The 27978-nt window shown below is 36.9% G+C and overlaps 1 protein-coding gene across 2 annotated transcripts; it reads right to left on the bottom strand.

The window, feature by feature from the left end:
• Positions 1 to 18: 18 nt before the first annotated feature.
• On the bottom strand, positions 19 to 27978 carry LOC141642437 (E3 ubiquitin-protein ligase UPL6). 2 transcript variants are annotated; one of them, XM_074451247.1, is made up of 27 exons: positions 27707 to 27978; positions 27400 to 27591; positions 26448 to 26545; positions 26124 to 26251; positions 24944 to 25055; positions 22831 to 23008; positions 20588 to 20767; positions 19642 to 19824; positions 18675 to 18756; positions 18389 to 18504; positions 17991 to 18292; positions 16612 to 16708; positions 15727 to 15870; positions 14283 to 14366; positions 14105 to 14191; positions 12786 to 12926; positions 12317 to 12442; positions 11758 to 11856; positions 9220 to 9287; positions 8223 to 8289; positions 5792 to 5962; positions 5588 to 5677; positions 4260 to 4340; positions 1974 to 2047; positions 1337 to 1408; positions 1137 to 1226; positions 19 to 431 (listed from the first exon to the last, which is right to left on the bottom strand). In XM_074451247.1, the coding sequence occupies exons 2-27, from the start codon at positions 27556 to 27558 to the stop codon at positions 365 to 367; spliced, it is 3096 nt and encodes a 1031-aa protein (XP_074307348.1). In that variant the 5' UTR covers positions 27559 to 27591; positions 27707 to 27978; the 3' UTR covers positions 19 to 364. The 2 variants fall into 2 exon arrangements, with proteins under 2 accessions (XP_074307348.1, XP_074307347.1); XM_074451246.1 differs by having other exon boundaries at positions 27400 to 27600; positions 27707 to 27973.

Below are 27978 nucleotides of genomic sequence, written 5' to 3'. Positions count from 1 at the left end.
TGTAATCATATAATCCAGTTTTGAAAAGAGAAGAATGCTTGAAGGTGGTGCAAGGCAATAGGCACCATATCATACAATTTTAAGGATGCTTCATATACTAATAGAAATCTATTTCAGACATTTACATGTACATAAATCGGCAAGTTGGCGATATACATATATCTACAATGGTTCCTCGTGTAGTCCCAGACTCCCAGATGTGTTCAGTTTTCCCTTTCCGCATTCCTCAATATGAGCGTCTGAACATGCTCAGGCTATCCACTCTGGCAGCTACGACTCCGACTCAAGTATTGATTATCGATGAAGAGCATCCTACCCTTCAGCAATGCGACTTGCCAATGATGTTCCACAAGATAATGCTTCATTAACTTAGGTCGAATCCAGCCTCTGAATTTATAGCATACAACAACTTTGTCTCCAATTGCTCCTTGCTATTTTATCAAAAGAATAACTCCGTGTGAAAATTTATATAAAAAAAATACATGAAAAATGCAAGGGCTTTTATTATGTATGCAACACAAAGAAAAGCTGCCTACTGTGATTTAGACAGTTAAACCGGTTTTAATCGAGGTTACCAAATTCCCTCAACCCCAGCGATTCTTGAAATTGGTTGTACATACTCTCTGTGAAGGGATTTGCTTAAATCTATGTATGCCACTCTATGATGTGCATATCACTTATTTGGTATTCGTCTCTAATTGCGCTATACCTTTTCCAACCAAACCTATGGGAAATAGGACACGTTCACTCACGGTATTAAATCGTGGAATCAAACACAAACACGGAAACGGTCGCGATATGTACTATGATGCAGTGAAGTTGATGCGTTCAATGTTGGGTCCATCGCAGCTTATTTTTGCATAAATTATATGTCATATTGGGAATCGTATCGGTCATGTAACAGTCAAATACGGTCAATTATCAGGTAACTTCTGCAGCCTATATATATATATCGACAACACCGACATAATGAGCCAATATATAATACCATGGTTCATGTCAGTAAAATGCTTAGCCCGTATGGATTTTTAACAATTCGAAATCGCTGAGGCATAAGAAAAAGGGGAAACTGGATCTGGTGAATCTCCTACGTAATATACATGTTGCTATGAATAAGACTCAAGTTAAAAGCAAACCTTCTATATGGGGGAAGTTTCAAAAGATTCATGCAAGTTGCCGATGTTGGCAAGCGTTCAAGAGCTTCCTCTGAAGCACTCCCAGCAGCTCTATACAACAAACAAAACAAGACATGTAAATCCACAATTTAGTAAAGAAGACATATAAGCTATCGGAACTCGGAAGAAACAAAAATGGATCATTTCTAGAAAATCAATACCTCTGTATGCAAAACTGAGGCTCTAGGGATTTAAACCCCAGAAGTGGTCCACGGGAGCATCCAGTGACAAACCTGAGAGGCACAGTAGGGGAAAATGTTATTGCAACGTTTCAGCAACTAAATAACAGGGCTGGGGTAAGTAGGTAAGCATATGAATATATATGATAGCAATATTAGAGATATCTACAAGTGATCTTGTACTATTAGAAACCCTTGTCGTAATTTATTAACATAATAGGTACAACATTAACCTTGGTCGAAAAATGATTTGAGGTCGACTAAGATGGCTAAGATGGATTGTTGTACGTACACATTACTGAAGTGTTTTTTGTGTTTATTACGAAATACGGTAGTTACTTTCACTACGGCAATCTGAACTTTAATCGGAAAATATGCATTTTTGAACTCTTTCTGAAAAAAAAAAACTCCAGACAATTTTTTTTATGTTCATGAAATAGTTACTTTCTCTACGGCAATCGAAAATATGCATTTTTGAACCCACTTAAAAAACATAGAGAAAAACAAGTAGAACAGACTTATTTCAAAACATTTTATTTTTGTTGCTTTGAGCGACATCTTGACCACTCGGCAACCAGACATAACTTAACTTCACAAGGCCGTCTGAAATTTTACTCACTTGAGAAATCTTCGCTGATTTTCCTGAGATAAACTCTTGAGAACTTCCCAGAACATCTCGATAACATAATGCTCCTGCCAAGTGTCAACACAATCAATAAGTTATTTTCCACCAAATACATCTAGCTTTGTATTTATCTGAGCAGGAAAAAACAAATCATCTTAAAAGCAACTGAAGACGAGAGCCATGAAGGAGCGTAATTGTCTGATTGCATATTGCTCTTCTCAAAGGTGATGTATCAACACATTTTGATGAGGGTCGACTCTCTCATTTTGTGTCACATTATCATTATCTTCCGGCATATCACCCTCTTATGAGATTAGCACAATTTTTTTAAATGATTATTGCTGATGTGTCAAACAAAGAGGTTGTGTGACATATAGACATGAAAATGGGAAAGACGGCTAAGTAAGAGTCAGGTAACTCCTGATTCGTGATACGCACGATAAGAATTCGCAATTCGAATTCGTGATTCGCTCTATTTAGCGCATTCAATTCTCTGAGCATATTACAAAGATCACAATTCGCTAATACGTGAATTCGTAATATTTATTAGGATTAATATTAGGATTATTGTATTAAAGAATATTGAGAAATATATCATCATTATTAGATAATATATTAGTTAGGATTATTGTATTAGAGAATATATTAGAAAATATATTATCATTAGATAATATATTAGTTAGGATAATATCATTAGGAATATTCTTGATGATAATATCCTAACTTGTATATTATCTAATGATATGTTCCCTAATATTATCTAATACAATAATCTTACGTATTTGCTAAATCCCACACACCGTTTTACCATTTCCCGCACATTTTACCCTATTATTCCATTAATACCCTTCATTTTTTTTTTAAAAAAAAAGAACAAAAAGCAGACCCAGACCCTCTCACCTTCTCGACCATTCTCCGAAGACCAGCCCCACCGCCATCCCTGACGACCACCCTGCTTCTTGCAACCATTAAAAATTTACAATGCAGCCCTGCCGTGATTCTGATCAATCGTTCTTCCCCTAATCTTAATGTTCTCTAAGAATTAATAAGCTTGATTTTTAATGAGATGATATATTATTAAATAATTTTGAAGGGGTCGTTTGGTTCACAAGGGTAGAATGGAATGGGTTAGAGTTTGATACTTGGGAGGTGTGGGTTTAGATACCCATACACTTCATAGTTGTTTGGTTGATAATCTTTTATACTTAAGAGGAGAATGGAGTTGGAAACTTGGGTAGAGGGTAGGGAATGAGATTCTAGGGGGTTGGAATGGAGTTAGATACTTGATGGATTCTAGCTACATTCCAAAATAACCCAACCAAACACTTGAATGGAATCAATCCATTCCATTCCAAATCACTCAACCAAACACCCCCTTAATACCATAGGAAATTATGTAATTGCAGAAGACTATAGGGTAAAGACCAATGACAAAAAACAACTAAAAAATTGTTTTTATTGTTCAAGTCTCAAGATAGAATTCTAGAAAACGTGGCTTTTCATCCTCTTCTATCTCATTTCTTAAAAAATAATAGTCTTTTCATCTTCTTTAAACTTTTAGCGTCGTCTCTATCTCTTTTTTTTCCCGAAATGCTTTGAACTCTTCATCTTCATCTTGTTCTAAAATCAGGTCAATATCAATGCTTAGAAGTTGGAACAAGTAGCTTTTCACTGCAAAAACTTATGTGCTTTGAAGTCCTACATGTAAATTTAGAGAATCTTCTTGACGAATGTGATACAGTTGGTCGGCATTCTTACGTGTTCTTCCTTGTCCCCCTACTTTTAAAACTCAGCGATACGTGAATTATATTGAATTGATTAGCGAATCCTAGCGTACTGATACGCAAACGAATCGCGAATCGATAAGCAATTCGCAACCATATGGAGTGAATCCGGTAACCCTGAGTAAGACAAACAATGATGGGGCATTGGAGCAGCGGCTGCATACGTCTGCTTATTTTTCTCACGCCTTTTCTATTTTGCCAACTATTCTCGCCTTTTTTCCCCTTCAAATCTCTTTTCAACATCATTTCCGACATTCTGGAAGATTTTAACATTTGATTTGATTCTACTTTTATTTTCTTAATGGTAGTTATTTTCAATCATTTATTTATACATTTCTTCAACCTTCTATTTATTTTACTCATCATTGACATTTCAAATGTTGGCGACTCCAAATCGTTATGGGATTGAGGCTCTTTTGTTATTAAATAATTTGTCTATACTGAAACTTCTCCAAACATAAAAGAGCGGTGTAAGTGTGTAACATAGGAAGCCTACCGCATGATATCCGCCTGAGTATTGGGTATGAGAACGCAAATTGTCAATATCCAATCCATCAAGTGAACCTGATATTAGAATCTGTACAACGGGCAAGAAAACAAGTAAATAAATAAATATATGCAGCCACCTTAAGCAAAAAAAGTTGGTAGAGAAAGGAGAGTAAAATTAATCCAGAACTCATTCTGCTCTCACTTAAATTTTCTGCCGTTAAATCTGATATATGCAACACTGGAACTGGGAGGAACTTTATTTGTTTCCAATAAAGCCAATATAATTAGGCACAAGGCTCACATAAAATATTCAGTAACTTACGAAGAAAGAGGTTTGACATGAGAGGGGTATGACATCAGCAAAAGGGTACAACTGTTCAAGTAACTAACAAAACAAAAATAATGAAAAGATTAACGCAAAACACCAAGGCAAAGATAAGTTCTGTGACCCCTTAGAATACCTTCAACACCATACAATGCGGCATGCGATGACACTGGGCCATATTTAGTACTATGTTCTAAATTCCAACACATATTAATAGTCTATATATACAATTAGATTAGCGATTTTGAGGTCAGATACTACCTAAAATGTACTCTGCATTCCATTTTCAAAGTATAAGAAGCAATATTTATTTATACGCCGGCTTTTCTTTTGCCAAACACGACCAAAGTCATTATTCCAGCCAACAACGCAAGTCAAGTTTCCAATGTCAGCGGCAGAAAGCAAAAAAAAAAATTTACAACTATGTGAAATTACATGCATAAGGTAAGGCTTGACAAAACAAGTCTTAAAATTAGCTAGTTCTATTACATTAACATACAGAGCAACATAAATTCCCCAAGCCAGTGAAGTTTATTTTCAAAGCTGTATCCTGACCCGTGGCGCTGTGTGAATCATGACACACTGGTCAACACTAGCTTTTACTGCCACGTTTCATTTTGACATTCACCCACTGAATTTCTAAATGCACTTATATGTTGATGTGTCGTACTGTCGTATACATGACGAAGTAAGAGCGCCGGATGGCTGGGTTGGATGTACACAATCTTACATAGAGCCAGACTCGTAACGAAAATGGAACCCATAATTGTGTCAACTCAATTACGATAACTAAGTGCAGAAAGTTCAGTGAGACTCTGCTATTCGCATCACAGCTACCAAATTGACCATGCAAAATAACTAGTCATTTCACGACATTAAGCAAGAACACAACGTAATTTCTACTCTGAATACAATCACCACAATAAATCAGAAAGGAGAATAATCTACTCAAGAAATAAAGGAAAAAGGCGGGAGTTACGAAAACACTAGTCTCCGAGAAAAAGCAGTACCTGGAGCTCGTGTTCATTAAACATATCAATCCATTCCTTCAGTATAAGTTGCTGAAATCCTCGGAGAAAATGAGAACTTTGTTGCCGTATCTGACAGTAACAGTTTTCAATTTTCATAAGTGTGATGACTTTTTTTTTTTAAACTAGACCGATAAAGTTGAAGAAGAGGCTTAAACATAAACATAAAAATTCGCAAGACATTACTTGAAAGTTTAAACGGTGGTTTGCTATCAGGTGGATAAATGGAATCACATTCTCATTTGTAACACGCATATTCTTCCCTCCAGGAAGAAGCTCTTCTTCTGTTTGCTCCCCATATTCGTTATTTACAATGACAAAGTACAATTCCAAGCCTGAAACTTCACCTTGATAATGCTGCAAAAAAAAAAAAAAAAAGAATTAAAATACGTTTAAATCAGACAAATTGTACAAACTAACCAATAAAATCAGTTTGATAGAGCCTTTGGATGGGATGTGGCCCTCAAGAAGAGAGCACGGCAAAAGCAACAAAACATACAAATTATGCACCAAAATGTTTTTAAAGCTTCATTAATCAGACAAAGGGAATCCATGGGGAAACAGAATATTTTGGGTCAGAAGCATATGACTAAATCTGGAACGACATGGCATTTGGCATCAAATTTTTATGACTGTTCAGTCATTACGTCAGAAGGGCGAGAACCACTAACGTCATCTCCAAATGCCACACATTTCCAGATTATTGCCATTTGGATCATAGATGTTGAATATCAATATTCAGCACGACCTGCCTATGGCACAGAATGGAAAATGGAATATGGAAAATAAGACTTGTCCATAATTTTACTTGAAATACCCTCACATTGATGTCCATGCCTCCAAGATAGAAATTCACCACAGAAAACACATTTTTTTTGTTCATTGATTTTCAACACCACATTTCTTGTTTCCCACCTGATATGTCATAATGGAGCAACTTATAATTGAAGGAAACCTAAGGGATTTCTATTGAGCTTAAATTACTGTAGACATCCATTCCGACCAAAATGTTATTATCGTTTGCCCAAGAAATAACCTCCAATTAAACAAGCTCTCAGAACCAATGAACTTCAAACATCATTAGTTTTACATAGTCCACGATTATACCTACCAGTACCAATAACATAGATTTACCCTTACTTCTTCAACATTACTTCCTGTACAGAAGTGGGTTCTAGAAAGAAGTACATAGACAAGATTGGAGGGAAATGAAAACATATGAGAACGTTGGTCATGTTTCGCCCTTTTTGTTAGGGTATGCGGAGGAATCAACACAACCAATATTTACATAATATTGACTGATAGAGTTACTATCCTTGGTCAAACATGTACTTATCACCAAAAAATTGTTATCACCATTCACCATAACAATGGAAAGATTGGATATACTATTATACGCAACCTTATCCTTGAGTTAAAACTTAAAAGCACAAAGAGACATAGCCTATCCTTGAGTTAAACCTCACTAACTACTACTCCCTCCTTTCCACTCAATTGTATACGTATAAGATTTTGGGCTTTTCTACTCAATTGTATAAATTTCCTTATTTGGTAAGTTATAGGTGTTACCCTTTAATCTATACCCTTCTCTTACCTTATATATCCCTACCAACCCAGCACCCACCACAACCATCTCACACCAATCCACCACCAGTATGATGCTATGAACCTGAACCATCGACACAACCCACTACCCACCACAATCACCAGCCAAACCGCCACCACCATCCTACTCGTCTATTAACATTCAACCTAAACCACGACCACTAAAGTACCACCCATCGTCGCACATCGGCACCCACAAACTACCACCACCGTCGTCATATCACCACCCATCTAGCAGCTCTTTGACACCATCCTCCCTCTCTTCCCCACCACCATTGTCGCACATCAACCTCCTCCACACCAGCGTTAAATGCAACAACATTCCTCTTCTCACCTAGTCGCCACGAGTTAGGGTTTGGGTGGCGTGGAATATCAAATCAAGACAATGCTCCAGTGCGAGGAGTAGACATCGTCAGGTAGATGGGGAAGAAAGCAGAGAAGAAGGCAAGTGCGGAGAAGAAGAAAGAGGTCGATGGAGGAGAAGGGTGGTGGCCGGTGAGGAGCAGCGGAGGGAAGGCGGCTGCCAATGGTAATGGGTCATATGGGTTCACCTGCGACCAACTTCACGGGTGATAGGTCCACGTGTGATGATGCAAGTTGGCAGTGGGAAGAGGGGTGGTAGGTGGGGAGAGGGGTGGTCGTGGGGAGCTGGTGTTAAGGTTTGAGGGTATTTAGGGACAAATGTGGGATGTTGAATAACAGTGTTCCTTAAACAAGGAGCAAAACTCAAATGTATACAATGAGTGGAAATGAGGGAATACTTTATACTTAATAGCATAAGAAGTATAGACAGTTAATCAGCAGGTTTGCTTTGTTTCATTATATTACAAAATTCAAATCCAAGATATAAGGATTCTGAGAGCGGGAACAACCAGAAAAAAGTATAACTAAAAGAAAAAACATTAAAACACAATCTCTGAGAAGAATCAAAATATTGATAAAAATATTAATAATCATACTTAGCAACATGATGAAGCAGGACATCACAATAGCTAAGATCAACATGCAGTACCTTTAAAAATAGAAGGTGTCTATACAACTCTGGATCAAGTGAAGGCAAGTCATTTAGATAGTTATGCCTGAAACAAATGAAAATTTGCATTGATTAGAGATGGGGTCACCGATAAAAACTAAAGGGAAAACTTCACTCACCTACCCTTGTACATTGGCTAACTGCAACATCAAGGAATAAAATTGAAGTTTTTTATTACACTGCTGTATGCTGCAGTTGCATAACTTCAGCTGTAGCTTTAGAGCAAAAGCACCCAGCCATGATATAATAAGTGGTATAGCACAATGCAGTACTGGATGTCATGGGTTGCAGCCAATGTGGTTGTAATTACAAAAGCATATACACAATGCATTAATCTTCACTTCAAAAGAATGAAAGTTGGGTTCATTTTCCATATTTGTCGTCTATCTTCTCTTTAAAACCTCTTCTACAAAAATTTAGACACCGTTGCCAAAAAATACATACTCCCTCCTATTCCAAGTAAAGCTGGAGTGAATATGGACCACACAAACACACTACTCCACATACAGTTAAATTTGGACCATACGAAACTTACCAAATAGGGAAATAGGGAAGCTAACCTGAATTTGCCGAAAAGGGAAATGGGGAGGTTTACTTGGAATAAGGAGTATTTCCTTGTGTTTTTGTCCACATTTTTCATAAAAATAATGGGTTGGTATGGTGACTTAAAGGCAATATATTAAAGGGTGACTTATAGGCAATATATTAAGAAATAAAAGCGGGGACTCAAACGCAATATATTAAGAAATATTGGTTGATGCGACCGCAAATAGGGGTTTCTCTATGATGTGTTACATAATGGGAAATTATGTAACGCAGCCCTGAGAATCCTATTACATAACGAGGGCATTTTTATACCTTGTCAGCAACAACATGCATCTACACTCTACAGTCAGTAAAGCTAATAGGATTAAAAAAAAAAGTGGTGAAATTTTTATCTGATGCAAAAGAATAATAAGATCAGTCAGGGCCTTACTTTTGTTTCAGTTTGCTCAAGAAGAATGTTGCAAACGGTATATCCACAAGAATTCCTTCAAACATTGCCTGTGACAACATAAGAGCATACAATAAAGCAGTATAAAGAACCTACGTAATCAAGGAAATCACTGGCCGTCGACAACTGAGGAAGAGGCTAGACTCGAGAGAGTGAAATCAAACAAACATTTGAGTGTTAATCAATAGTAAAGGAAGCTGTATAGTTTTTTTTTTATAAGTGAAGATGTTTATATAAATTATAAAAAAAAAAAGACATCCAGATGGTGACTCTAATTTAAAAATAATAAAGAGAACACAAAAAAATATGCCCTCGAACCATCATGAGATTGAGGCCTATCAACAATACTGCATATCAACAAGGAACAATTTTGTGAAAGACTTGACAGCAACTACACCAAATACCCAAAAAGTGAACAACAAGACCGGATGAGATTGTTAAGTTTTTGTAAGTAATAAAGGGCATCAGTTAAGGACACACATAGGTGTCTCTGTGTAGAAAAAGACACTGGGGGGAGGCAGCATCAGTATACACAGCGAGAACTAAATGTTTAAGCTCTTAAGCATCCGAACGAGTGGAATATTCGAATTCGAGTGAGTGAAGCACTAGATTTGCAACTACGTGACAACTTCGAAAAAGGAATTGGAATTCTAGATGTGATATCAAGTACACCAAATATTTAATGAAACCATCTTCCAATGTCGCTAATCCAACAATTTTTCATCCTCCTCTTCCAAGAGGAACGAATATATATAGCCTGACAAAGGTGACATAACCTCAAGCTGTGAAGAGACATTGTACCCTCAAAACATCTATTCATTTCTTCTGTTTCTTATGCACCATCACATACAGTTTTCGACATGTTGATAATCAAAGATATCTTGTTTACCCTTTCCAAGACACAATAGCCGTCTTTGAAACATGATACTTCAACCAAAACTATCCTAAACAAGAGAGGTGCAAATACCAGAAAAAAAGGCAACTAGCTGCCAAAGACAGATTCATACAGAGGAATTTCTGTCTTTTGCCCCATATATATAGTGGGAATCTTATCTAAGAGAGAGTCATGCAAGTAAAGGCAGGTTCTAGGAGCAACCATAGATTCCTAACAAACCGAACCCTAGAGAACAAGAGTACTAGACAAGCCTTCCATAAAGTAACTACATTCGAAAAAGACCTCAATAGTTTGTGACTAAGGATTATCTTTACTCCACATCATATTCTCCCAATCACGTTGAACCATTTTTTGGAACCTTTCACCGCCATTCCAAGAGATCACCTTCTGGAATTTGGGCTTGTAATTCTAAGAAGAGGCATTTAGAGAGGTTTTGATATCATGCACTAAATGTTGCTTTCGGCCAAACAACTTTTCACATTTAAAATTGCAGCCTCAACAAAGAGGTATACATGGATTTTCTGAGAAAATACCTATGAGGAGAGAGCAGCCAAACCGTTGTCTAAGACAACCAACCTAAAAACTCCAATGATATACTACAAAAACGTCAGAAGAGTAGCTACATGAAAGAGACTTCTAAACATTTTATTCTCATTCGAGAAACTCTGAAGACTCTTCACGTGCGAGAAACTTTGATGACAACCCAATAAATGAATACTATCAGTTTGATAGGACATTATAATATTAGTGTTTAGCAACTGGCATTTTGGGGTTAGTTCACATGTAATTATTTCTTACAGAAATTCAGTAGCACATCCACCAAAGCTTATGCCTTTACATGCATGGTACATAGAAGACAAGAACTCTACAGAAGGTATGAGAATTTCGTTGGACCTTTGCGAGTTTGCGATGGAGAAATCTTTACAGATGTTATATAGCATGTAGAACCTACACTTTTTTGGGCGAAGACATTCTAATCAGGTTTTATTTTCAATGGCGGACTGTGACACACAGGTTGATTGACGCGTGAGTAGAGCAGCACATTATAAAAGGTCTCCATTAGATTTCATGTATATGATACTTGTAGGCTTACAAAAGTAAAGAGATATACTGTGTTGGAATATAGCACTCTTGCTATGTTATGATGTATGTGCATGGAGAGAAATTCCGATTGATTTTCTAGTCCAGTTCACCTTTCAACATCCAAGCAGCAAATAAGGAAAAAAAAAAAAAAAAAAAAAAGTGGCAACAGTCAGAACTGAAGTGCAAATGCCAACCAAACTTTTTCAACCAGGGTTACCGGATTCGCTCAATTACCCAACGAATCGTGAATCGTTAAATGCCCTGTCTCGTCGCTTACTGAAAATACATATAACAACACACATTTTATAAGAGCGAATCGCGAATAGGTAAGGGCGTATTCATAGCGAATACGGTAACCATGGTTTCAACCATTCTTTGATGCATCAAATGTTAGTCATGCCCTCTAGCTATACATATTAGACAAGGACACACATCATATAAAGAGCTTATACGCCTGGTTTCACAAGAAACTTCTATATGTGCATTGAAACTTAGAAATCAGTTAAGAGTTTCATTGTAAAACTTCAAGTTGCAAACTTTACCTTTGCCAAAATTGTTCCCAGAAAATGGAAGTACTGGAGATGCTGCTCATGGACTAATCCTGAACCCGGGTTGGGGTAGAGGAGATGGTCAGCAGTTTCCTAGATACATCACACCATGCCAAGCAAGCAAAATTAAATGCAAGCACGCAAAAAAGAAATCATTAAAGTTTCACTGAAAGATCATCACTGGCCAGGGGCCACTAAACAAACTAATAGTCTTGCTTTCATACAATCAGAAATCAAATGAGATATGAAGAAACAGCCAGACAAGAACGATACTTAAAAGAAAAAGAACATGCAATTAAGACACCAGAAAAATCTGTGTTTGGTTTAGAACATGTTAAAAACAAATTCCCAAAAACCGAAGTAATGAATAGTAATATTGAAAAGAATGATCTTGCAACATTTATGTGAGAGCTCCTGAGTCTTTCAGCAATTTATCATGTCAGAAATCATGCATGAAATCTTTGCAACATTTATGTGAGAGCTCCTAAATCATGCATGCAACAAAAAATGTTGGGGATTCTATAGTAGAAAGCTGAAGTCTAGGAAAGACAACCTTAAACAATCCATATTGCATATCAAAAGCAGCTCGAGTGATGTTTTCCATGAAATCTTTGAATATTCCACCGCCATCTATTCCAGCTTCCTCTACCCCAAGTTCATTGATGAATGTTACACGAATCTAGAAAATGAAAAATACGAGGATTAGAAAATGTTGAAGAAAGCGGGATATGAATAAAAGTAACAGATACACACCAAACCCACACCCCCCCCCCCCCGGGCCCCCCCTATTGTGCTACTTGCAAATTTTGAAGAACATGTTATAAAAAAGGCAGCGATACTGAAAAAGATTAGAATAGGTAGGAGTTTTGGAAAACACATGTAGAAAAGGTAGGAGTTATGAATTAATTACTCCTAAGAAAAGTACCGTCTCTTGATGCAACGATAGGACAGGTTTATAAGAAAAGCTAATAAGCTATTAGTTGATAGACAGTACAACTTATAAGGTGCATGTAAACAGTTACCGATCCTTTTAGATCCTCCTCTGACAAAGTGTTTAATTGATCAAAAGCATCTTCCAAGATATGATCCCGCCGAATTTTGAGACGATTCCTAGTAAACACTCCATGAGAACCATCTCTTTTCCTTGCTGTAGCCAATTGTGACTGATGAAATGACATACAAACAAGATATCAAAGTACAACACTTGTTGAAACACAGAAAGATACTGTGTATAAATGCCGCCCATAAATAAACATATACCTCAACAGAAAAAAGATCTTTTAACCCAAACAGAGAAAATAATAGGGTATTTAAAGCCCAGCAAAATCAAAAGTGCTAAATATCCCAAGAAGATAGAACCCTGTTGTAATCGATAGAGCTTCACTAATCAGCATGAATCTTCGACAATGTTTCAAAATATCACTACTGAATCCAACCATCCTTCCTTGAAGCATTATTTAAATTGTGTAAATAAAGAAACTAACCTAATAAATGAATAGACAGGACTATTTTTCATTCTGTAAAATATTGTACAAACGTCCAATGGAGATCAGCAGACTAACATACTGTAGTAAAACGAACCAGTTACTAAAATCAGTTAATCTCTAACATTACATAAGAATATTCACCCCGAGTACTTCTGTGCTATGCTACTCAGACTCGGTAACAAAATTGTCAAAAATCATGCTATTTCTTTTGAGGACCAATCCCTCCCTTGTCATGCAAGCCTTTCTTTACGAGAATGTTGAATTGGTAGATGTGGGATGCATATTTCATCAAGTGTCGGGTCGGAAACAAGGCCCCAACCTAACCTTAGAAGCCATACATAGTACTTAATTGGAGGCTATTCCAAATTTTACATCTTGCACATCACACTTACAAATACACTTCCTAATCATTGTGACCATTCACTAACCAATCTATGTTATTAATAATCAGTTATTTACTTAGTTCCAGTTTTCAGTTACACGTGTCCCTCAAACCTGGGATATTTTTGTACCTATTTCATAGTTTCATGTACTCAATAATTAACAATATAGTCGGTGAGAAAGGAAACAACAAAGGAGTACCCTACAGTCTTGAGTACTCTATTACTTGTAAACCCGAATAATTTACAGAAATGATCAAAGCACAACTTCTGAAACTGGGGAGTCTCAATAAAGCCGTGAACATCAATTAGCAAAACACCGACCAAGTATTGCAGTTCCAATTGCAGTTTCGCATGAAAGCTTACATTTTTGTTACACTACCTCCAATTAGTGACATGGAAGTTAACCAAAAAGAAACTAAGCAAATCAGTAATATCAGAAATTCACACGCGTGAAAATCCAGAATAACTTACAGCAAATATCTTAACCCTGGTAGTAAATGGCAAAAGGAACGGAGCCTGTTTGATTATTTCTCTTGCCCTGGTGTTCTCCAGCATAGCCTGGCAGGAGGTACAATACAGGAATCAAACTAGGCACAGCCCCGTTTCTGGAGATCAAGGGGATTTTAGTTTACTGAAAGGCAAAAAGTACCTGAGAAATAAAGGCTTCATTTACACCATCTGCATGAAAGTCAGTTGGGGACGCAAACTGCCTTCGGTTGTTCCAATCTTGCAACTGCAATTACAAAAACTGAACAGTGAAACTGGTACTCGAATATATCTTGCTTCCTTAGTTAGCAAAACGTGTGTCCCTTGAAGATCGCGTGGCCGTGATATTTTGTCAAATCACGTTAGGAACATCTCTCTATGATAGTCTTTGAAACATACTGTCTCTTTTTCACTATAATCTACCTGGTTGAAATTTGTGGTCTCCAAATGACAATTTGACCATATTTTTTACATTTATAATTTGCCTTTCTTCAATACATATATAATTCTGTGAAAGATTTTTTGGTAACTAATGCAATATTTATAGATCATAATATGATTTTCATATAATGCATTTACCTTTGACGCTAAAAAAGCAAAAGATAAGAATATAGTGAAAAGGAGGGAGCAATTCATATGATTTCCATTGTTGGTGAAAACTACTCGTCTGAGGTTGCCGGGTTGGAAATTGGCTAAGAGCATTTCAAATCTTGCAAATCCTCTCAAGGGTCAACTAATCCCACACATTGTTTCTTGTCATTCCTTCTAAAATAACTAGTCAGGGAAAAAAAAATATGAAGCGTATACACCGTCACAAGCTAAACCCCGAATAAACAACCTGGACTATTGTCCGAAACAATACTGTACGCTTGGAAGTAGAAAACAATCTCTCTGAACATGAATAACGCGTAACTAGATTTTTGTGCAACAGAGGATCCCCTAAAGGCCCAGACAAACTAAAAATTTCCAAGACACATCAACCATATACTCCCTCTGCTTAAGAAAGACTGAGAAAATTCTCTTTGGGCTGATTCATAAAGACTTGCCATTTCCCTTTGGGTTAACCACTTGGCATAAAAAAGACAATATTGCCGTCAACCAAGTGTCCTACATTCAAGCTTGTTTCCATTTTTCAAGGTTTTCCTTGTTTAAGTTTTTTGTAAAAACACTACCATGTGCCCTACTTGCACTTTAAATTGCATTATTATTGTTTTCCTGAGTAATTTTTTTTTTTAAATGTTGAGCCTTTCGAAGTAGGAGTATGATACAATCACAAGGACTCTGCTTTACTCACTCGAGTCTCCAAAGTCCAAACACAATAAATTCAATATCCAGCAACAAAATGAAGAAAAATGATATGCAACATTGACAGCTACAGTGACTAAAAAGCAGCAAGGGAACACTAGCCAAGGCTTCAAGGAGATGTTAGTGGCTCACTATAACGACAAACGTAAAATTTTTACGAAAATGCGTGTGAAATTCCCTTCAGGCTTATGATTTAAGTGTTCCAGAAGTATCTTGTCAGATTAGCAGCAAACTCATCAATCGCAAGCAGTATTCAAAGAAAAGTCAATAACCAAATTTCGTACTGTAAAGTGTCTACATACTTGAGTGAGAAGCTCCGCCGTAACTACACTGACCCTGTACTGGAGAAACTCTAATGGCTGCTTCTTATATGCCGAGCTCTCAGAAGAAAATTTGGCCATGTTCGACGGACTCACGGGATTCACCCACAGCAGCTGCCACAGAGCCTGAATTATTAAAATAAAATAAATCATAACATGAGTCAAGGTTTCAAGGTAGGCCCGACGAGATAAAATTTAAGAATATTATCAGTAGCAAAGTTTATATCATGTATAGTTGTTTTTATATGTAAGATATAATATTAATTATGGGACACCAAGGGAGATATACACATGTACAAAACGATATCATATCATGTACTACCTCATCTCAAATTAATTGCTCCTATTTGATTAATTTTTTATCCAAATACGTGCAGAAATACATTGTGTCATGCTTGATATATCAAAGCAACAACTTTCATATTATCATTTTAAAAAATTACAAAACTAATGTACATTAGAAGAAAATATTGATCAAAGGCGATATCATTTGACCACCTAAGCCAAATGAATGCTATAAAATTGCGATGATGGAAAATTATTTTCATCTCATGTCAACCAACAGAAAGGTGCAAGGCCTTGAATACATGGACAGATGTTTCGTAAATGGAGTCTCAACGCGTAGACAAACCAATTAATGGGAAATACTGTGAGGGAACTTTGGTGAATAGAGATGGTTATCTGACTTAATTTAGCATAAGATAAACATCAGTATATAGGAAGGTGGAAAGAGTAAACACGAGAAAGACGATAAATTCATAAAGCAGGGCCATATAGAGAGCGGTCCTAATGCTCGCAGTTAATGCACAGCCTATAATATACGAAAGAAATAAAAAAGAACCACGCAAATATAAATACAGTTGTAACCTGTCGGAGAATAACAATTAAGCCTCTAATATCCTTCAAAGCTAAAGGTTTCTCCTGCTCATAAAACTCTTCATTATCAACAATCGTAAGCATGTGTCTGTCAACCACAGCAAATAAAAATGAGTCCATTGCAAAAAAAAAAAAATAAAAAAAAAAAAAAAGAAGAAGAAGAAACTGGATAATAAAAGAAAGGCAGATGAAACACAAGAACAAATCTATTTCAAGTTCCGACTATTTTAAATGGTTTTATTGTTAGAAGATGCCTAAAAGTTGCGCCGTCAGCAAATCTGATACCAAATGTTTTAATTTTTTTATTTTTTTGCCCAAAGGTACCTAATAACTGAGTACGTGTTTGTCTAAAGATACCAAACTGACTTTTCCATCAGAGCTAATCAAGATTTCGTCTTGACTTGACAGTAAACGATATCTTTGCTTTCTTTTAAGATTTTATAATTATTATAATTAACCACTTAGCATCTTATTATTAAAAGTATTAGCCATTAACCCTAACCCTCCCTTTTACTCTCTCCTCCCACCAGCCTCCCTAGACACCGCCTTCAGCCATTCTTCACCGGCTACCAACGTCAACCATCCCTCCCACCATCACAACTGGACTCGAAAATCGCTGCCTATATGGGAGATATGGCAAGTCAAAGTAAGGGAAGGGGAAAGAAAGAGGGTGTGGTTTGAGGTAGGGAAAGAAGAGGTGAGGGAAGAGTGAGGTTAGGTTTAGTGAGGTAAGGGCGGAGGGGAGATACGATTGGGGGGGGGGGGGGGGGTGGAAAGATATGTTTGAGGAGGGGAGAAGGCTGTCGAGTGGAGGAGGAAGGAGAGGAAGCTACCCGGGTGGGGAGAGAGAAGGGATGATTGACTAATTAAATCTAAATCGAGTTTTCTGTTAAGTCAAATTCAGTTCTTGGCTTTTTTTTTAAACGGAAAACATCAGTCCTTTTTACCGAATAATCAGAAGGAATTTCTTGGGTGGGGGCAGCGATTTCGGAGATGGGGGCACGGGTTTCAACGGGGGTGGGGAGCTGCCGGCAACCAGGTGTTTCGCAGGTGAGGCAGGAGTGGTGGTTTCAGGCTACGGGGTAGGGGGAGGTTCGGTGGGGATATCGAAGAGGGTTGGGATGTCGTCGGTGACATGGTGTCCCATGGTATTAGGGGGAATGGTGGTTGGTGGTTTTGGAGGGTATTTTGTTACTCCCTTTCACTTCAAACAAACAGATAAGGGAATTAAGGGTTATCCCTTTCTGTTCCCCGAGTATCCCTTTCTTGATTCCTTTCCAATACCTCTGTGTCTATAAACGCCCCTCAATATAGACAAAACCAAGATAAATGATCTTTCCTGTTTAAAAGATAGAGAAAAAGAAACTTACTTATATATAGGGCAGAACACAGCCAAAGGCAACAACCAGCCAGGAGCACCTTCTGGCAGGTAACTGGATCGTTCCGCTAGCATTGCCCAATTCTGAGTCTCGTGGGACCGCTTCATAAAATTCCAGAGAACTGGAACAAGTGTAGTCCTGTATGCCAGGATTGTCATCATGCGTTCGAGGGGCAAAGTGTTGAATGTAACATGCAGAAACGCACATGCAGCTCCTATCGCTATCACTTCTCTTTCATTAGGACTGTCCTCCATGGCATTAAAAGAAGCTATTCCTCCAAATAAAGCATTCGTCTGTTCAAGGATACTCAGATCACAAATTCATTTGGGAATACATTTGGAAATGTCCATAACCATGTAAAGAAAAGAAACCACAAGGTAAAAGCTTACCAGTTGAAGAAGAAACCGCGAATTAATTGCATTAGCTATCTGAGTTTCCAAAGCTTCACATAAAATACTTCCATTTTGTTCCACGGGAATCATCTCCTCGTCCTCCATTGTAGAGTCTGATCTCAAGTTCAGAACAACATTTAGCGTTAAGAAACCATCAATATAAACAAGGCATACTGGAAAGTGCGCCTGCCACTTGAAAAGGAGTAAAATGACAGGTGCCAAGAAGAGGAACATCCCATCTCCTAATGCAAAACAAAAACTTGAAAACGGGTAAGAAACATACTCTCTTTAGTTTCTTTATTGGGTGATTTTAAAGGAGGGAGCATCTCCAATAAAGATGTTGCCACAGTTGTTAAATCAACAGCCTGAAATTTTTTTAAAAAAATTAGCAAAAAAAAAAAAGAACATAAAACAAAAGAGAAGAATGAACCATGGGTAACGTGTATGGTAGTCCGTAAAACGTATGGTAGGCCAAATCAGGCACAACATTAACACTCGACAAATATCCTTAAATTGGATTTGAACGGTATTAACTAAGACCGCGAAGAGAGAAAAATCAAGTAAGTGAATGTGAGTATGTGACAATGAAACACTTTGAAGAAGAAAAAAGAGGAGAGAGCCATGAGAGAAGCAAATACGCAATAGTCCAGTTAAAATAAAGAGGAGAATTTTAAATTTCCATTTTGTACATGGAGCTTGGTAATCTATAAAAGTGAAACGGTACATTAAGCCTGTTGCACCTTTGTGGATTATTTTTCCTTCCATATGCAAACTAGGTCACCGTTAATATTAATGATTCTATATCCATATACTGGTTAAATTGTTAAAACAAAGGGCCAAACACTCGACCCCGAGTTGGCAAGTCTGAGTAAACATGGCGTAACATAAAAGTATTTCAAACTCACAAGTGCCACCACATAAGATAGATTCTTTAGCCTCTTGAAAGGCGGCTTGATGTTAAATCTATAAAGTTGGGACCAACCCATATAACTATTTAAATTAACCCTACCCATTAATGCACCAATTCAAAGAATAGCTACTGCGTTTATTAAAAATATGGATCAATCTCATTACTAGTTTATCATGATGCCCTGCCTTATATGAGAGATACTGATACTAGATAAGATTAAAAAGCATACACATGTAAAATCCGAAACACCAATCATTCGTGCTGGAGAAAAGAAGGCGCAAACTGCAAACAGGAATGATACTAAAAGAATGATAATAACAATTACGTTTTATGTCATTACCATCTCAAAAGAGCTGTCAACGTCAGACAGGCCACCAGCAGCAGCTTCCAACAGGTTTCCAAGAAGACAGGCATAACTTGGATACTCATTTGAGACATCCTTGGGCAGAACATTATCATGACACTGAATATGCAATGACATCTGGTGCACATAATGCTCACAAAGCTGCTGTCTAGCCAAGGTCTGGAAAGCACAAAATCCCAGCAACAATTACAAGTAGCGGACAAACAAAAGCAGCAAGTAAGGTAGATACTATATGTTGGAACTTCTTGTCATTCAAATGTCAAAGGATTCGGGAAAGAAATAGCTTTGCCAGGAACAAAAGGTGCCGAATTTTGGGGCAGAAAAATCCACATGCGCTGAAACAAAGGTCTAAAAGACTTTCCAACATAAATTGTCGGTGAAAAGCATAGCTTGTCTAGACTGTGATAAGGATGCCAAAAGGCATACGTTGTTTGATTTTAATAAACATCTCCCTTCGTCCCTCTTTTGTAGTCTATAGGAGTGTCTTTGCTGACATTTCAGAGTAAGTAATAGATTTTTAGACCATTTGTTAATAATTAAGATACTTTTATCCTTCTTAACTGCCATAATGTAACCGTGACAGATAAGCTCTTACTTCTGACATGACAGAATACTTTGATGCTTTATTTTAGGCAAGAAACATGAAAAGTTTTTCAAACAAATAGCCATGCCTGATGCTGGGCACCATATCGCATCCGATACTTAAAACTGAATCGGGGTGAAATAGGCATTACTTCCATAAGTAAAAAGCTTTTGTTGACCTAAACAGGATTGTAAGAAAGAAAAACAGCTCATCACCCCCACGAAACTCCATTCAGGATATATGTTATCAGACAGATTGGATCATAAGTCATAACAATGACCTTCTAATTGACTCTGTCATTTAAAGAATATAGATCAGATATACCATCAAGGAACCAACCTCTTTAAGGCGAGGAAAAATAGGCCACAGGAAAGGAATCGTCAGAATTTGTGATACAAAGCTCCACCATTGATCAGCATTCTGACACACACATGGCCTCTTGCCATCATGTGGTATGATCAGCATGAGCACATGCTCTAAAGAAGAAACATCAATCATATTCTGAGTCTTCAAACTTTCCTTCATAGCATAAACCACAATGATTAACTCAAACATGTTTCACGTAAGTACATACATGAAAACAACTAGATATGTTTGTTTAGCAGTTTAAAGTTTAAAAAATAAGGAAGTTAAAGAAGGCAGCCCTACAAATAAGCGAGATATCTAATATCTTCTGTTTAACTAAGACATTTGTGAAAGTGAGAAAAATAATCAACAAAGCATTTTGTATAGCTCGTCCAGAAGAATACCATAGATATCACTCACATGTACAGCTCATCCGGATTCTGGAAGTATACCAAAGATATCACTCACATGAAATTAACAAGGGATCATGTTCAACCCAGAGCCCAGGGGCATAATGTAGCCAGCCCAATCCCTAACAAGCAAAGTACGTACAACTAAGACCTGTACTTTCTCAATCAACGAAAACGGTATCTCTCCATTCTAATAGATTGTTTTTCAAAATATGTGACGAGATTTTGAACAACAACAACATCAGAGCCTTCATCCCAAAATGATTTGGGATCAGCTGACATGAATCATCATTTAGAACCGTCCATGGGTGAACGCACACCTCAAAAATGCGAAACATAGAAAAGAAAAGGTAAAAAACAAAATGGGGGTGAAACATAACACAAAAGTCGGGTAAACTTATAGGTTTTAAAATCGAAGTCCGGATTTCTTTTATAAAAACTTCGAATTTAAATCGAGAATAAAGATCAAAACGATTTTGAAAATCGAAGTAAAACTTAAGGGTCCGGAATATCTTAAAAGTGAACCATATATAAGAAAGTTGTGGGTAAAAATGTGTAATAAATCCGAAAAGAACAAATAAATTTTAAAAATTAAATAAAAACATTGAATATATCAAATAACGTCAAATACTAAAAATCAACATGTATCATTGCCCTCCATTGTGCCCTCTTCGTCACCATTCCCTCATCAAGACCGAGAAATCTCATATCGTGATGTATCACTCTCAACCATGTCTGTTTTGGTCTCCCTCTACTCCTAGCAACGTTATTTGATACATGTGAAGAGATTTTGAAAAGCGTGAAAAAACAATTAGAATATAATAGTGTACAATTTCCTTAAACCCTTCTACTGTGACAGATATAGCTATGACCTATTAGCAACAATAGCAGGTTTTCTCTATAAAATATCACTGCCTGCTTAAACAACAAAAGTTAAGGTTTTTCTTCATAAAATATTGGTACCTGCCACAACTTTCTGTTACAATACAGCGTCGCAGCTGCTATTTAATGCTATTAGGTGGTTATCACCAAAAGATACAATTATTAAGGGTCAATAATGCAGGAGGATCAAGGTGTACCAAGGTCGCACAAGACAATATGCAATGACATCAGAACCTTAATCCCAAATTGGTTAGGGGTCGGCTGACATGAGTCATCCTTTAGAACAGTTGCTAAGTGATCACACACCTCAAAACGCAAAGAGATAGAAAGAGAAAAGTGAAAACCGAATGAGAAGTGAAACATAATACAAAGATCAAGCTAAACATATAGGTACAAAAATCAAAAACTTGGTTTTAGATTTAAATACAAATTAATAACAATGATTTTGGAAATAGAAGTAAAAACAAAAGTTTGAAGAATAACATGAAACTCTTTCACTAAATAAAGTAAAAGGTTTACTAAAAGTCAAAAGATGGGTTACGACTTACAAATGATATAAAATAGTCCACTCGTGAAATGGTCATTAACGTTACAATATTACTAAATAAAAGGTTTTATTGCTGGCAGGACAGGGCCACAGGGTACCAAAAACATGCAAGGAGCCACGAAAAAGGTGGTTTCACAACAAATCATTTTAAGATCATCTCATAAAATAATTAACAGTTTAACACATGCATAATGCAGTAAGGAACAGACTACAGATCAATAAAAGTGCAATACAAAAGAGAAAGCAAAATCTAATGAGCAGCTAATAAAGCTTTTTGAAAACAAGAAATGATCCAGTTTCCCTAAGCATTGTTGGTTACATGTCAGAGCCACTAGATGTTGGCTATAAGGCATAAATTAAGCTGAAATAAATACCATGAAAGTTGTAATAACATATACCTCGGCATCAAGTGTTATCTCTCTGAGCAAGGTAAAGGCATCTCTTTTCAAAATGTACTGAACTATTTCACAACTCCACGGGATATTGGGGTCAATTAACTTGATCACAGCTTCCAGTAGAACTTTTGAAAGGTGTGAACTGGATTGAGACCAATAAGGTAACTTTTTAACCTGATTTCTGCAATTATAAGAAATAAAGAGGATAGTAAGGATATCAGCAATTAGGAAGATATTCTCAAAATTAATTATTAACAAATAAGAGAGTTCACCAGTTGAATTTAATGTCAAAAACAAAACCCTTGTGGTGTAGAAAGAAAACAAATCGGATTTAAAGATCTGTACTAGTTTGCAAATGGATGGGCATTGTTGACTTGAGTAACAATAAAAGATAACGAAGACAAAAGCAACAACGGACATAAACCTCGGATCATATCTTTTATTTTGAACAATAATGAGATAAATTTAAAGGAGACTAAGATAATCATGATTGAATTCATCTTTGGTTACACTAGAACATTGCTCATCACCTCCTTACACGTAGGCCAGTTACAGAGATGTAAGGATTGAGAATACAGTTTGAAGCTGGCTCTCTGATTCTTTGACAACAACAGGCATTCATGCCTCCCTTTGTTAATGTGCTTTCCATGTTTCATCATGGATTTTTTCATTGTTCAAGCAAAAGACATGTTATTGGCACCAAATTAATCATAAAATTGCAGGCAATAATTTTCTTCAACAAAAAGGGCCTTCACTCTCTAGCCACTGGTTGCAAAGACGCAGTTTTCACTCCCTCGAGTCGAGTGTTGACCAACTAAACGTTGGGTTAGTACCCGAAACAGACAAGTCCACAAAAATGGAAAACCATAAAGCTCCTACTTTTTCGGAAAGAAGCATATGAATGTAGCCTGTTAACATGGATAATAGTTACTAACATACTGTCTTCCAGACAATTTAAGGCAGGAGAATGTGTGGCCATTGCTGATGAAAATTATGAGAAATAACATGTATAAGCTTCTGAGAGAAGAGCAACTACAAGCACTTTGTTCTTCCTGTTGTTTATATTTCCTGATAAAAAATTGTACTTCCTTCAATTTATGATCTCTCAAACTATATCCAGGTGTCAAGGGTTAACAGTCTGGGCACAGGTGACACTCCGCATACAAAACTAAGAAGTTCATGCTTCAGAAAGAAGCTCAAGCACAGTCTCATGCCACAACGAGAATAGATTACGAAGCTCACTTCACTCCTGCAGTGAGGCTTCCCAACTTCTATAAATCTTTGTACCTCATGCGTGCAATTACTTCATATTATGATTGTCTCCAACAACCCTTGATGATGAGTCATTCAACTTATCCTCCCCAAATTCAGAATCTTTTTTTTTTTGACAACTAAGTTCAGAATCTTGGTGCAATGTGTTTTGCGCATACGAGAATCATGATCATTTTGTGTTCCATAGCTTCCATCAGATACACAATCATCGCCCTCACGAGCTTAAAAAACACCAAAGAACGCATGCCTTGCACACGCTACCAATTTTTCCATTTCTCGGACTATCCAATCACATAAGAAGAGACGAGACTTATCCACTATGCATGTTGCCACGGTTGACAAAATCACAAACTATCATTGCCTCTAATAGAAAGCCATTTACACACATAATAACATAACCGTTGCCCTTTTCCAAACGGAGCTTCAACCAAACATAGGGAATTGAGACTGACCCAACAAAACAACAGGATACAAACTAGGTATTTGCTAAAATAATTTATCCATTCCATATATACTTGTCTAAGAAACATTTTTTTTTTCATCCTCACAAGGATGGGGTCGTAGAGTGAAATACAGATTCATGGCCAATTTTGGACACTAATAACCATGTTCTTTATAGGTGGTTTAAAAATTTGATAGTTTTCACTTCCCTCCATCATCAGCAAGGAGGAGATGGGATAATCCTATCAAGGAAATGAACCTAGTTTCCTTTCCTTACAATGGAACTCACATCACAGTACATCATGCACATTCTTCACAACAAGATTTTCTATAGTATATTAGCAGCATAAATTTCATACAGAACGTGTAAGCCCTGAAACATTAAAATAAATCCAGTACAAACCTATAAGCATGAACAGCACGGATACATGCATAAGTTAGCTGCTTCACCCTATAGTTAACCAAACCACGATTAGAAAAATAGTCCATGCCCGCAAACAAGGCAATGGCATCCCCTGCAGATGTTGACACATAACCATTAGCTTCATCAACAACAGTAGTAATGAATAAGAAAAGTCCATTACCAAAAAAAAATATAGAAGATCAAAATCCAAGTAAATCAGACACCTTAAATTACGCCCATTCAGATGTCAGATTACCGTAAGTTTGGGGGGAAATAATCTCTATCCAGCCCACCATCCACTGGTCATAAGGCACTTATGATAACATAACTTTCCCGGAAATTTTCAGAGGACAAACTGGACATACTCACTAATTTAGTGATTTGGAAACTCATCCAGGCCGCCACACGAAGCTCACATACTTCAAAACATAGACCACCCAAGATTATACTATATTTATCCCAAGCTTATTACCTCCATTGACTTTGGGTGGTCAGCCAAAATCAATGTTGACTATCAATTTCTCCAAAGATATGTGGAAACATTGTGTTGAATTTTTCATGTTAGATGTATCAGAAATTTTTTTCATATCATCATGTTTGATCTATTGTACAATGAGAGGAACCATTGGGAAAATATAGATGGGACGGAAGGAGCAGAAGTAGAACCAATATTCTCGTTGACCCAACTCCAAACACATTTGCCAACATATATATCTTTAGTAATTGATGATAAAATAACCCTCACAAACTTCAGAATAATATTCACCTTTTATCATACTCAAGTTAAACCAATTGACACCAATCCCTAGTTTGAATAAGATTTTTCAAGAGATGTTTAAGAGAGTACTGTCAGATGATATTCCACACTGACAGACTACTGCAGGACAGTTCATGGAGAAAAAGCCCTTCAGTAAATTGTCCCGCAGAAGCAGAAGGCGCAGCTAGGTTAGCGGTTAGCCTACTTCAAGCTTTTTTTTTATCGACACATAATTAGCTGTAGCTCAAATAACCTATAATGCACGTAAACTCTCATAAAGATGGGGGACTTTAATAAGTAACGCCAGATAACCAACATTTATGAAACCAAGAACAACTTAATACAGTAACAGACCACAGTAGCAACTGTAGCAACTAATATAATTGAACTGAATAAAGAACTGAGAAGGAATGAAATAATTACCAGTATCTTGAGTATACTGCAAAAGTAGCCGACAAGTCTCCAAAAGTGTGAATAAGTCCTTCTCATTTTTCGGACTGAAGAAGAACAGTAGCTCACGAAGATATTTTGATGTTGGGCTAAAGCAATGTCTGGAGAAGAAAGTTTACATGATACATAAAAAAGACGATTAAATATTATATAATCATTACATATTTGGATGATTGAGACTGTCAACAAGACAGAAGAACATGTCTATTGTACAATGATAAACTTAGCAAGGAGATGCCAGTAGGAAGGAAATTTGATCAAGAGAAGCCATGAGTCGTAGCTGAAAATCATTTTTACCTGTCAACATTCTCACAGCGGCTCCCGTATGTACTGAAAAATTGCTCACGAACCTTTTGGTGTTCAATTTGCACAGCCCTCCAGGCTCTGAAGCATTTCTGCAATTAATCAAGAAACGAAGATCAGGCAACTGAAATAATTAGGCGGAAAAGTTATCCAGGATTCCAGGTAACATGGTAACTGAAATAATTAGGCGGAAAAGTTATCCAGGTAACTGAAATATGGGTAATAAATCAGTAGTATACATCGACAGAATGTTTTTTGAAGTTAACATTTTTATTTGAAAATTTAAGGTGTCCTCAGAAGCAGAGAAATTGGACTTTCAACTGGTACCAGTCCGAATCCTATGCCGCCTCTATATTATCAATTATCATCATAGTTTTTACGGATGGCAGAGGAGATAATTCCTAATCAAGATTTGCTAGAATGAAAGGGACATCCGCTTAAATAATACATTTATCAGGCCTAAAAACTTTTGATCTTTCTTGTGTAAAGGAACCAACAAGAGCGATTTAAATGTTGACATCTTGACTGGAACTGAGAACATTACTTTGCTTCAACATTAAACTCATCCAAGCTCCTAACTACTCCCTCTACTCATTTCATTTTCATACGTTTGATTAAAATATTCCTTGCATATATTGAACAAATGTATGGAAATGAGATGAATGGACGAAGTATCATACAATCACTGCATAAAGACGCAAACTATAGGGCTTCTGAGTTCTGAATCCTCGATATAGCATTTTACCTCTTAATCACATATTATCAATTATAATACCTTAACCTACTCGTACCGCCATTCTCATCCATCAACTAACAGTTTACCACTACACTGATCCCAATTAAACCCATGTAAACTAAGTAACCCGTCAAACTTCCTCAAATCTCAATAATTTACTCCAAAACAAAATACCAATCAAATAAAAGGGTAAAAAACATCAAAATGGACCTGAATTTTAGTAGCAGAAGAATTCTGAAGCCGGTGAAAAAGACGACGATTTCGCTCCAACCTAGTTTGCTCCAAAAGCTTCTGTCTATCTCTTTCCTTAGAACTCCGACCACCCAAATCAACCCTTTTCCTCGTAGACGGATCCCCAGAAAAAAACATCCTCAAAGTTGCTTCCTTTTTTTCTTCAAAACCCTAAATTAACTTAAATTAAACAAAACCCAGAATTACATTCAACAATATCAATCAAAAAAACACATAAACAAGCACAAAATTGGTTGAATATTATTAGGTGGGGTTTGATTATTACCTTTGATTAATACCCTAAAAGAGAAGGAATTAGATTATGTAGTTATTTGATAGTGATTTGATGGTGAAAGTATAAAAAGACTTTGCAATTGGGAAAAACCCGATTCCTCTCTTCTGCTCTTCCTTTCTCCCTCCTGTTACTCGTATTAATACTCCCCTACTAGAGACGAGAAGGTGGGAAAGGTACGTGCGATTGTGTGAATTTCTTGGTGACAAAATACTTCAAGGGGGGTGGTAGTCGGGTGGTTCGAGTCGGTTAGATCGGGATAAAAC

The sequence above is a fragment of the Silene latifolia genome, chromosome 2 (genome assembly GCF_048544455.1).
Source record: "Silene latifolia isolate original U9 population chromosome 2, ASM4854445v1, whole genome shotgun sequence".
Taxonomy (NCBI): domain Eukaryota; kingdom Viridiplantae; phylum Streptophyta; class Magnoliopsida; order Caryophyllales; family Caryophyllaceae; genus Silene; species Silene latifolia.
The sequence above is the reverse complement of the archived record's forward strand: the minus strand, read 5'-3'. Positions and strand labels throughout refer to the sequence as shown.

Excerpts from the sequence above, each read along its gene's own strand:
- LOC141642437 (XM_074451247.1), bottom strand. The coding sequence starts at position 27,558 with ATGTTTTTTTCTGGGGATCCGTCTACGAGGAAAAGGGTTGATTTGGGT. Across the intron at positions 26,252-26,447 it reads CGCTGTGAGAATGTTGACAG|ACATTGCTTTAGCCCAACAT; the intron begins GTAAAAATGATT and ends TTTCTTCTCCAG. Across the intron at positions 14,367-15,726 it reads CGGCGGAGCTTCTCACTCAA|TTGCAAGATTGGAACAACCG; the intron begins GTATGTAGACAC and ends TTGTAATTGCAG.